General features: G+C 43.3%; 1 protein-coding gene across 6 annotated transcripts in view; it reads left to right on the forward strand.

Moving 5' to 3' along the window:
• lrp8 (low density lipoprotein receptor-related protein 8, apolipoprotein e receptor) overlaps positions 1–12,045 on the forward strand; it is a 164,622-nt gene that overhangs the window by 131,250 nt on the left and 21,327 nt on the right. For all 6 annotated transcript variants that reach the window (XM_086224794.1, XM_086224791.1, XM_086224793.1 and 3 more), the window contains exons 10-13: positions 3,587–3,758; positions 6,472–6,696; positions 7,014–7,132; positions 8,887–9,026. In XM_086224794.1, the coding sequence (XP_086080920.1) occupies positions 3,587–3,758; positions 6,472–6,696; positions 7,014–7,132; positions 8,887–9,026 (656 nt within the window). The remainder of the gene's footprint in view (positions 1–3,586; positions 3,759–6,471; positions 6,697–7,013; positions 7,133–8,886; positions 9,027–12,045) is intronic.

Genomic DNA, 12,045 nt, shown 5'->3' on the forward strand with positions numbered 1-12,045 from the left:
AACCTCAGTGCCGAGAGCAGTTTGTGACACATTCTTGACAGTTTGAGCACACACTTTTCAAAGCCAGTTTAAAGCAGTGGTCAGATTTTGCCATGGGAACAAAGGTTTTGTGGAATACTGTCAACTTGTATCTTCAAAAAGTTTTTCGTACAGTTTTGAACTTTCAATGTACTTGCCCATTACATCATGTACTGAAGGCCGCCTGCCTGTGGGAACACCATGATAAGATGTGGCAAAAGTAGAGGTACAAATACATTTGTAAAAGTACAGATTCAACCTTTTAACTGAAGTAGTACAGGATCTTAAATGTGCTCTGCCTGCAGTGTTGTTGGCTGGTTCACTGTTTTGAGAATGTACAGAGTAGAAAATACAGATATTTGTGTTAAAATGTTGGGAGTAAAAAGTTGAATGAATGTCAAACACAGACACAAAATCCACAGAACTACAGTAACAACATATTTGTACTCCACTGCTTCCCATCTCATCAGGTTTTGTCATCCTTCTTTTTAATCCTGCAGTCTTGCAGAGAGTGACAATTTTTGATTAGAAGAACATGCGATAGTTTCTCGCTATGACCTCAATCGTGGAATGAGAAAGTTTTATATAACTGACTTTGCCAAAGCAAGGCTGGCTAAAACTGTCACTTTTTGGGGGGGGGGGGACTTTGGAGTTTATCATCCATGTTTCCTGCTGCAGCATCTTTACATCGTTATCTCTTCATCATCTTACAAGCATGGCCGACCTAGACACGCGTGTCTACTTCCAGACGTAACATCATCCTAATAACCTCATCCAGGGTGCACCCATTCACCCTGGCTACCGCTAAGCAACCTGCCATCAGCCTGCAGAACTTCATGCTGATTTTTCTGACCTTTCCGCTTGTCTATATGTTAGATTTTCCCATCACTTTGCATTTCTCCACAACTTCAACATCTGCTGTGCTGAGAAACAAATCAGCGCCTGACAGCGTTTCCCCTGCCCATATTTATCTCTCCAACACATTATCTTAATTGTATAACAGGGTAGAGCAGCGCTGAACTGGCAGTGCACATTAAAATATATCTAGGGAAATAGAGGTTGCTCTGAGCTCTATTGAGCAGAGATAATATTGACATTTTTGATGACATCTCTTGGCCGGAAGAAAACAGCAAATCAGCTTTTATTGCCTGTAGGAGGACATATTGCTGCGACAAGAGATGTCTCGAGAAAGTGCAAGTTATATCTATTTCTGTCCTTTTTCTACCCGCTTGAGAATGTTCTCACTACTCTCTCTCTCTCTCTCTCTCTATCTCTCCCTCTCTACACACCTGACTTTCTTTCCTTTGCTTTGACTCGACCCATTGATGTTTTTTTTTTTTTCCTTCCGATGATAACAACCTCTTACTCTTCATTTCCCCGTAGCTCTACTTCCATCCATCACATTTGCTTCTCTCTCAGCGGGTGAAATGTTATGGTTACAAACCTAGAAATCAGAGGAAAATGATTGGATCCAAACGGTAATAGAAATGCAATATTTTTTCCCTGTGCAGCAGCCTGTAGTAAACTGAGGGAAGCCATCGAGGCATGGCTGGCTCTGTGTAAGAATATAACTCTTTGCATGTCACTCTTTCCCAACTTTGTCTTCTTTAAATGCTTTGGCCGTGGCATTTGTGCTTACTGGATGGATACTCGAGAGACGGGAGAGAGGTGGTGATGAACGAAAAGAGCTAGAAAATGAGAAGGGCTGCTATCTGTGTGAAAGCCAAAGATAAAAATAGAGAAGAGAACAGACAGGCAGACTGACATCCAGGGCAAAACAGAAGTGATGAGTGCCAAGGCAAGTTTATTTATAAAGCAGCATGATTCCTAAACTGGAGTGCGTGTACCCTGAAAGGCAGCACAGTTATGTCAGGGGGTACTCCAAAAACATGTGTCGTATACACTCAGAATCCTCCGCTATAAATGAATAAGTATTTCATGTTTTTCTTATCAACATTATGCAAAGACCTGCTCCTTCTCTTCCTCTAATTGGCTCTGACCCTGATTCATCTCATTCCACACACCTAAGGCACCAAGTATTAGCCAATCAGAGGCCTCCGTTCCCTATAAGGCCCTTTAGTACTGAATATGTTGGCTAACTTCCACAAACAGCCTCGCTCCACACCCATGGAAGCAGCAGATGCAGCACATCAGCTCCAGATTGAGTCCTGACTATCCAAATGATCTCCTCTGGGGCCCTGGTACTGTGTCTGACCAGGCTTGCATAAATGTTAGTGCTAGCCTAGCTACCGATGGTGCTATCCCTATCTGTAGAGGTAGAGGTTGCACGCAGCAAGCGTTGAATGCATCAAGGGGTACAGGAGTTTAGAAAGTGTGGGACAACAAGGCAATTCAGAGTGTTTTACATAAACCGTTAACAGCACCAAGAAATATATTTAAAATGCCCATCAAAGAGTTGAGAGAATATCAAATAAAATCAGCTCAAATAGTTTTGGACATTTGAAATACAGGAGATGTAAGATGAAGTGCTGTGCAAGAACTGAATCATTATTTGATTGAATTAATGGCTGCAGTGAAGAGAAAAAGACTCCAACCTTCACTTGAGGAACTGAGAGCTTCAGCAGACCTGCACTTTTCTGGGATTCTGTTCCAGATATGTTGTGCATGAAAGCTGAAATCATGACAGGATGAAGTTTGCATCCAGGTGTTTCTGTTGTGCGCAGGCAAGCGCGCGTACAGGATTTATGTGTGCTCAAGCCTACATTGACCTTGTCCACTGCACGTAAATTTCTCCAACGCTTGAGTCGAGCTCACCTTCAGCCAGCTGACAAATGTGCTACAGGTTACTGATGGTGAGCTTCACGTAATGATTGCACCCGAGGAAGAGAACTCTGGACAAGCTGTTGCACTAAAAATAGAACAGTGTGTCATGTTCCGTTGTTTGGCTTCCTCATCAAAAAGCACATTCATTCATCCGTTGTCGTTGTTTTTTGTATTGTTTTTTTCGAGGATGTACCCCTTTTAAATACTTTTAGTTTGGGCAAACCCACACTCCGTTTGTGTTAACTTTCCTGCTGAGCATAGATGTGTGAATAATTAAGTGGACAGCATTATGCGCCAAAAAAAAAAGAGCTGTGCATGTGCTTGTAGGGACTATATTTTCCTTTTAAAAGGTTGATTTGAATGATTTATTTATGCTCACATCATCAAAAATACATGTTTTAAGGGCCTAAATAGTACAAATGCAAAACAAGACCTCAGTTAGCTTTTATTATTTTTTCCTTGCGGGAATTAAAATCAGCACTCAGCACCATCCATTTTATCTCTGTCAACACTACTATGTGTAAGAGCGACTGATTTACATGACTGATCTTCATTTCAATAGTCACAGTCTCTCCAGTTCTAGAATTATTTATGTATTCCAGAAACTTGTGCATCTAGTCAAATATCTTGTTGTAAACTTAGCAGCAGCACTGGTGGGTGCCGTCACTCTTCAGGGCTCTCGAGTGTTTCTACCCAGCTTTCTGTTCTTATTGGCTTAAGTAAACTAATAAAAGATTGGCAGGAAAGTCCTGGCACTGACATGAATGTCTTTCCGCTCCACCAGGAAAGAGTCCGTACCTGATGTTCACCAACCGTCACGAGATCCGTCGCATTGACCTGCTGAAAAGTGAATACACACAGGTGGTTCCCACGCTGAAGAATGCCGTGGCTCTGGATGTAGACGTGTCCACCAACAAGATGTTCTGGTGCGATCTGTATCATCGTAAAATATACAGGTACACACACATACACACTGTCTCACACACACACACTGTCTCACACACACACACACACACACACACACACACACACACATTGTATCCATGACAGAGGATATATGCGACCTCTTTACCATAGCCTGCAATGTGAAGGAGAGGTCCGATTCTATTTTTGGTTACTCTGATCGTGTAGGTGGCAAAAAATGTTTTGAAAAATACTGCTGATATTAAAAGACTCTTGGCATTCATGGCCATTGGTTTGGATTATAATTTGGAGTTACCGGTGTACTGACCGTGCGCTCGCTCCGAAAGATTCATGATAACAGAGTCAGGTTGCTGGCTGCTTGCTGCCACCGTGGTGGGTCACTCAGTCACACATCGATTTTAGTTGTGGCCAGTATCAAGTTTGTGGTAGAAGTATTTGGCAGCCTTGCTGAGGGTTAGACAGGGATGATTGGATACACATAATCTTAATTGTGCATGAATTCAAACTTGCGCTTCTATTTTTCTTTGTTTTTTTCCCCATAACTGCTGGCGCTGACATTCATGTCTGCAAATGCCGACGTGAAACCGAGCAGATTCTTGTCTTACAGCAGTCGATGCAGGAAGGAAAGCAAATCCTGATCTGCAGTTGTTTGCTACTTTGGCAGTGATGCTACCAATCTGCATAAGATTAAACTTTGTCTAGCTTCATCTGGCTGCTGTTGGCCTGGCGCTGCTCTGTGCTGCCACAGCATCTGAAGCCCATGGTCGCCAACTTCAAAAAAAAAAAAGGAATGGCAGCCCCACTGTTGTTTTCGCACATCGGTGTGAACACACACGCGATTAAAACGTTTATCAGAGACATTAATGAAGATCTAATCTTAAACTGAGTGTGGCACTGTGAAAACTAGAGGCAGGATTTTAGAAGTTTAGATAATCTTGGTCTCTTAGCCACTCTCTTACTCCTCTGCGTCAGCCTGTCAGACGTGTGTGTGTGTGTGTGTGTGTGTGTGTGTGTGTGTGTGTGTGTCAGTCACACCTGGAGGAAAGTGTCATTTATCTGTCAGTAAAAAGTGGAGCTGTTTGTCCTTCACACACATTATATGAACACACACACACACGATTATACATACTGTGCATATATCATTGCTGCGTGTGTGTGTGTGTGTGTGTGTGTGTGTTTCATGCTGTTGGGTGACAAGTAGTAGGAGGGGCCTTCTATCATCTCAGCTGAGCCATATGGTCTTGCTAATTTCACTTCCTCAGTAATCACCATCATTATTCATCGGCGTGCACACAAATACACACACACACACACAAACACACACACACACTGAGTCCTGCCTCCATCACTTCACAGGAGAACATTACATTGACACACATTTGTTTGCTGGAGAAGAACCCTCACCGCCACATCCACTCGCCCCTCACCTTACACCAATCCCTCACCCTTCTGGTGGCGAGCATTTACGCCGAACACATGACACAACAACGTGACTGCACAGATTTATGTCCCACAACTGTAGTCACTACACACATACTTGCACTCGAACTGAGGGATATATGGATGGATGGATGGATGGATGGATGGATAGATAGATAGATAGACAGACAGACAGATTCATAGCCTTTTTTTTTCATAGCCTTTTTTTTTTAAGATTCATCAAATTCAACATCACAAACACATCAGAATTCAGACAAAACAGAAACAAAACAAGAACCAAAGGGAAAAGCACATTGCTGGTGTTTCACTCTCTTTTTGTTTTAGCCTGTTCCAGCCATTGGGATGTTCCCTTTACTCTGGACATGATGGTAGGGTTCTCAGGATCTCCGTAGAACCGCATCGCTTCATTTATTTGTTACATGTTGTGACACATTTAACCTTAATCAGTAAGTTGCACCCCCAGCCTTTTGGATGTTGCTCGCGACCATTTGTTGTTGTTACGATACAGTTCTGATTAATGACGCAGCCCTAATCGAGACCTCAATTCAAGTTGGCCCCTGAGTGTGAGACAGGTGTTCTGAACCCTGTGACATGAGAGAGAAGCCTCCGATTATCGCACCCAGATGAAGGCATCTGCTGCGGCAAAAAATTAACGTCCATTAACCACACAATCTGTTTCCAATTCTGTGACTCATTCATCTCTACCTCATCCCTCATTCCAGCCTTTAAATCTCCACACCCCTCCCATCTGAAGCTCTTCTCCCAACCTTTTAACAAGGATGCCTTGTATTGTCTTGTTTTATATCCCTCGCGTGAAGGGAAAAGTATTGCATGCTCTCTGATGATGCGTCACCTGCGAAGGAGTAGAGGAGGGCAGAAACAGGTAGTGAGCATGTAGCAGGAGCAAGAAGATTAAAACAGATTGAAAAGACGCAGACGGGTAGAGTGGCAAAAACAGAAAGCGAGGTTGGTTGTTTTGTGAGCGGCTGATGGAAGGAGACAGACTCATTCTCTCTGGGAGGAGCTGTTTGGTTGGAAAGCTGAGGTTTTTATAGAGGTGTCAGGTTTGGGCGCCCTTGACATGGCATTATCTTCTGCAAAGATTAGCTCTTCTCTAGCGTCTGTAGCGAGGTAGCCAGTGCAGCACACACCCAAATCTCTTTTCTTTTTTTCCTTTTTTTTTTTACAAGACTCCAGCAGGTAAAGGTTTTTTTCAGTTCCTATATTATTGTGTATTTTGTAGTTACGACTGCCATGTCCCCCACACAAAGTCACACACTCTTCTCCTTCTGCTCTGTCTACCAGTGCTTACATCAACAAGGCCAGTGACTCGTCTGAACAGGTGACGCTCATAGATTCGCTCCACTCCCCCGAGGGCCTGGCAGTTGACTGGGTTCACAAGAATATCTACTGGACCGACTCGGGTAACAAAAGCATCTCTGTCGCCACGGGAGACGGCAGGAAGAGGAAAGTGCTAATAGCAACGGAGCTGAGTGAGCCGCGGGCCATTGCAGTGGATCCCCACCAAGGGTAATTAGGGGTAGTGTAACGAGTGAGCGTGAGGAGATGGCAAAGAATTTTGGGGGGAAAGGAGGAGATGGGAACATAAAGAAGAGAAGCCAGAATAATGGCGGCCATAAATGAAAGCAAAACACAGAAGTCATTATGCTTCTTTACATTATTTATCATTTTGATCAATTTCTGCTCAGCTTGAGTGCCTCTGCATATTTCTGTCACTTGTTGCCGATGTTTTTCCTCTCCGTAACAAAGAACGTGCCTCAGGTAGGATCTATTTTCCCCTGTTTTCTCCCTTTCACGCTGTATCTAACTTGTGTGTCCTGTCACAGGTTCATGTACTGGTCAGACTGGGGAGGTCAGGCCAAAATTGAGAAGGCTGGGATGAACGGGGTGGACCGTCAGGTTCTGGTGTCCGAACACATTGAGTGGCCCAATGGAATCACCCTTGGTACGGGTCACACTGAACATGCACTGAAAAAGTATGAGATGATGCATGATGAGGAAATCAGTCAGCTTTATAAAGTTAGAGTGGAAGAGAAAAGCTGAAGACGATAAGAAGATATATGGAGAGAAAGGAAGACAAACAGCAATCGAGGAAACAGTCGAAAGGTGCTGCAACTCCTGTGCAGCTCTTATTCTTGTTGTTCGGTTTGTGTCTGACTCGCATCAGTCAAGCCAGCAAAAACGGGCTCTCGAATTAATAAGCCAGACGCTCTGTTCCGTCGATACCTCCCATTATCCCTCTCAACTCCCTCTGTGGCACCAGCCACTTCTTCTCAGCTGCCCTTGGCTGTGGAGAAAGAGAGGTACACGGTTGCCGTACTCTGCGGAATTGAGGTGTCGCTAGATCTTTATGAAAACAAATTGTTTTTCAGAGGCAAATGTGAGACACTACACTGCTTTGGGAGAGCAGTTGGATTATTTTTCTGTGGTCATTGATTTTATACGGAGCAGCAAACAGTGCAGGTGATTGTGGAGGATGCGATGGATATTTACTGCTGTTCCTCTGCTTTTTCCACGTGTTTGTGTTTGACTAACCGGCCTACAACATCCTGTGGTCCATTACTAAACCACTTATAATTCCACTTGGAATTTAAGGACTTCAATATCTTACTGAAAGGAAATCACAGTGCTAGTATTCATATTTGCCACTGTTGAATGTTGAGATTGAACAGGTGATGGTTGAGAAATATCAGTTTGTGGATTTCTTCTTGTATTAAAATGTTCAAACTGGCTAGAGGTTTATTTAATTTACAGTGTGGTTGCTTTTTGCTTGGTTTAATGTCATTTTTTTAATAGATTAATAAAAAAGTGTTTCCAACTGTAGAAATGAATGATGGGTCATCTATTTTTTTACTCAAATAGCCCCAAATCAGAACAGGAGTTATCTCATGACCCTTAGAGCCGATCCAGAACCATTCAGTTGAATTTAATTTGATTTAATTCAATTTAAAGACACCCATGGTTTGCCCATGAACAAGCACTCAGGGGCAACAGCGAACGAAACACTAGAGGAGTAGAGTTTAGTTTCAGAGTTTGAGTCGTTCATTCAGATGAGTAGATTAAGCAAAGTCCATCCATAGAACGTGCAAAAAAGATATAGGCGTATGAATGACATCAGTATTGGCACTAACTCAAGTTCCTGCAGATTTGTATCAGATGTATAGAAGTGAATGCCTAATAAAAATGTCATGCTGTTATTTGAGAGGAAGAGGACGTGTCCGCACTCCGGGATTATGTCCTTTTCTGTCAAATACAGATGAGTCTGTGAGTTATGGAGCTCCCTAAAACACTACAATGTCCACATGGCAAGCAGACCGAAACTACACCGCCCTAAAGTAAACAGCACTGTAAACTAACGTGTGGAAATAGAACCGTTAAACTGTGAAGGTTCCTTTTACAATAAGTCCAGCAAGACTAATCTGTTTGCTCAAGGGCATGGATATTTTCCGCAGCAAAGAGGTCAACCCGCAATATTACAATCACATCAGCGTTTTTCTCCTCGTAAGGCCTCGCATGTCAAAGAAGATTGATGGTGTAGCCGCTCGGCCATGACATTCATATACCTCGAACCCTTTCCCTTTCTTTTGGAATGACCTTGATCTCTCCATTTGTCTTCTCTTTCTCCTTCTCTTTGTTTTCACTGTTTTTCTTCTTTCTTTCTCTCTCTCTCTCTCTCTCTCTCACTCTCTCTCTCTTCAGATCTGTCCAACAGGCGTCTCTACTGGGTGGACTCCAAGCTGCACTTGCTCTCCAGCGTGGATCTGAACGGAGACAATCGGAAAGTGCTGCTGTCCTCCCATAACCACCTGGGACACCCGTTCGCCCTCACAGTCTTTGAGGTACAGGAGGATTAAGATTAAAAGAACAGCAAGAGTATGAGCCAAGCCACCAGTGGTTTAATAGGCTGCTCCTTTCCTTCACGCAGTAAAACATTCTCCAGTGCCGTCTAGACGTTTTTAGATCCGCATCATTTCCTACGATCAATGTAGCTGTGGCTTTTATGTAGTGTTTTGGACAGGCTGTGATCGGCAGCTCCTTACAGACACACACACACACACACACTTGAACTGACATTCACAGACTGGACTAGAGCTGTAAATTGTGAGTCTACTAGGATTTCAATATTTGAAATTTAAACTATTGAATCTGTCATCACTGGCTTGAATGCCTCTGATTGAAGGTGAGGTGTTGCGGGGTTGGTTGTTGCGCACCAGTCCATAGCCACGGCAGCTCACCGCCGCATATTGTATCTGTTAGTAAGATGAAACAACCAAAGATTTAAACACCTACACTCTCACCTACAAAATACCTCAAATGTGCAGTAGTTGTACAGCAACAGCAGCAATACTCTTCTCCTCTTTTTTTGAAGGGGAATGCAGATTTCTCTTCTTTCGGGGCGATAAAAACAAATTACCTGGTGGTCAAACTTAAGCAAGAAAAGGGTTCCAAGTCTGATCGACTGTTTGATTTGAAGCCTCTTGATTGACTTGAGGGTTCCTCGATGGATGAGTGGAAACCTCAAGTTTCAGCTCTGAATTTGACCCCTAAAAAAAGAAAAGTCTGTGTCGTTCTCTGGAGAACTGGCAAGATAGGAATTCCTGTCGGAATGGGCTGTTGGACACACCGAAGGAAAGGCAGTGTATGGGGTTGTTTATCCATCCATCCATCCATTTTCTATACTGCTTATCTGTTAAGGGTCGCGGGGGTGGAGTCTATCCCAGCTGACATTGGGCGAAAGGCGCGGTTCACCCTTGCTGGGTCGCCAGTTTGTCGCAGGGCCATCAGGAGCAATTAGGGGTTCAGTGTCTTGCTCAAGGATACTTGGACATGGTCACCGGGGGAAGTGAGGATCAAACCAGCAACCTTTATGTTGTTAATTATTAAATCAAGAACTGGGTGCAAAGATGCAACTTTACATGCAATAGAGGAAGCTCACGAGTCTCCCCAGAGAAGCAGAGGGGGTGAAGCAACATACAAGCCAGCTTAGCAGGGGGAAAATGCTCAATGAAAGTGAGCTGAAAAGGGGAAAATAATTACCAAAACAGAAATCGAAGAGGAAAACTGGATATTTCTAAGAAGCAAAATAAGACCATCACCCTTATTTGACCTGGAATTGTTCCGTAGGTATGTATAGAAACCTATCTCTCATGTTAGACCTTTAGGGCTGATAGATTCTCATCTCATAAATATATTTTTCTTTTCCTGAGATAGCACATGAACGTTTAATATGAAACTCACAACTGAAAACCGCAGGAACTAGTTAAATGACTGATAAATACTTTCTCGTCCAGCTTTCTGTGACATATTTCAAAGTTTGAAAAAAGAAAGCAGGGAGTGCTCATAAAAGTGTGAAATCTGAAGACGTTCCACAAGAGACGAGTCGGTGTGGGACTGTCTGGGAGGAAATGAGAGATGTTTTAACAGTATAGTCGCAGAATAAACTCCAGACAGCGAATGACCTTTTCTGAGGAGATTAGTGTCACTATAAAGAAATCGATGAAACTAATTTGGGTGTATTTCTTGCGGCAGAAGTGAGTTCATGAAGTATAGATGGTGTGTGGAAGGTTGCAAAGAAATCCAGCAGAGAACACGGCAAGGGTGGAGGGATAAAAGAGGGAGGTGAGACGTGAGCCGTAGGAAAGCGCTTTCTTCATTCCTCTTTGCTGCACACACTGAGAGGAAAATGGGGGAGGTAACATCTATCACATCCAGCAGAGTGAGTGAGTGTGTGTGTTTGTGTACGTGCGCTTGGATGTGTAAAAGAAGTTTTAAAAAGAATGTTTTGGGCAGCAGTAAGCAAGTTCACGCCTGGCGATTAATCGCTCTCAGCTCCATTGGTCCTTTGCTGTGTTCCGGTATATGAATCCTTTCTTGTTCCTAACACAGCACTAATTGGAGGGTTGACTCACCAGAGTGGCCTGATTGGATCTATTTTATTTCTTTTCTCTTTTTGTAACACAAAGTAATGTGAAACTGCTCACCAGGTCCAGTTTAGTTGCAAAAGTAACTTCTCATACACTCAGTTTTAGATCCTTGTAAACCTGCAAGCGCTGTGCTCTGCTGGAGACGGTTCTGACTGCTACTTAAAACAGAAGTGTAGTCTTTGTGCTAAATGTAAACTTAACCTTAGATTGGAACACATCCTGAAGCTAAAACAGTTGCATGTATGGACCCTCCAGTGAATCTTAGTCATTTCACATGAGCAAATCCTCGCAAAAGTCACATAGCTGGACTTCTGAACTGATGGGGTTTTTCATATTGTAGAGGAAGGATAAAGGGCTCCCAGATCAAAGTCTGAACGTGCTATCTCCAAACACACACTCATATAAACCCCTCTGGTCTGTGTCCACCCCCTGCCTAGGCACTGAGCTCTGGGGTAAATGTAGATGTTGGAGGCATGCAGAGAGTAATATTTTCTCTTTTTCATGCTTTATTATCATTGATTTACATCCACCACTTTGATTGACAACAGGGGTCATAGGAGAAGATTGGATGAGTTTAGGAGGAAGAGACGGAATGGCGGTAGAGTAATGGACAACCCAAATAAACACTGAGAGGACGGATAATAAAGGAGCTGAGGCACAACTTTGTCCTGAAGCAGTGAAAATGGAACTTAAGGATCTTAAAAGATGTTAAAGGACTTCTACACCCTTTCTGTCTGAAACTGGGTGCTGCAAACCCCCATGGAACCCCTTAACAGGTATCTACGTAGAACCACACGGAACTAAGAGAGCTCATACCTCCACCGTGATGACGTGCTGTGTGCACTGAATAGAACCATCGCGATGAGCTACCTCATCAAGTTGAGTTGTGGCACATTTGGAGGCGGAGACGAGGGCTAAAATCCACCCCATTTTA

The sequence above is a fragment of the Aulostomus chinensis genome, chromosome 14 (assembly GCF_037954235.1).
Source record: "Aulostomus chinensis isolate RoL2024-O1b breed Wild chromosome 14, RoL_Achi_v1.0, whole genome shotgun sequence".
In the NCBI taxonomy this organism is placed as follows: domain Eukaryota; kingdom Metazoa; phylum Chordata; class Actinopteri; order Syngnathiformes; family Aulostomidae; genus Aulostomus; species Aulostomus chinensis.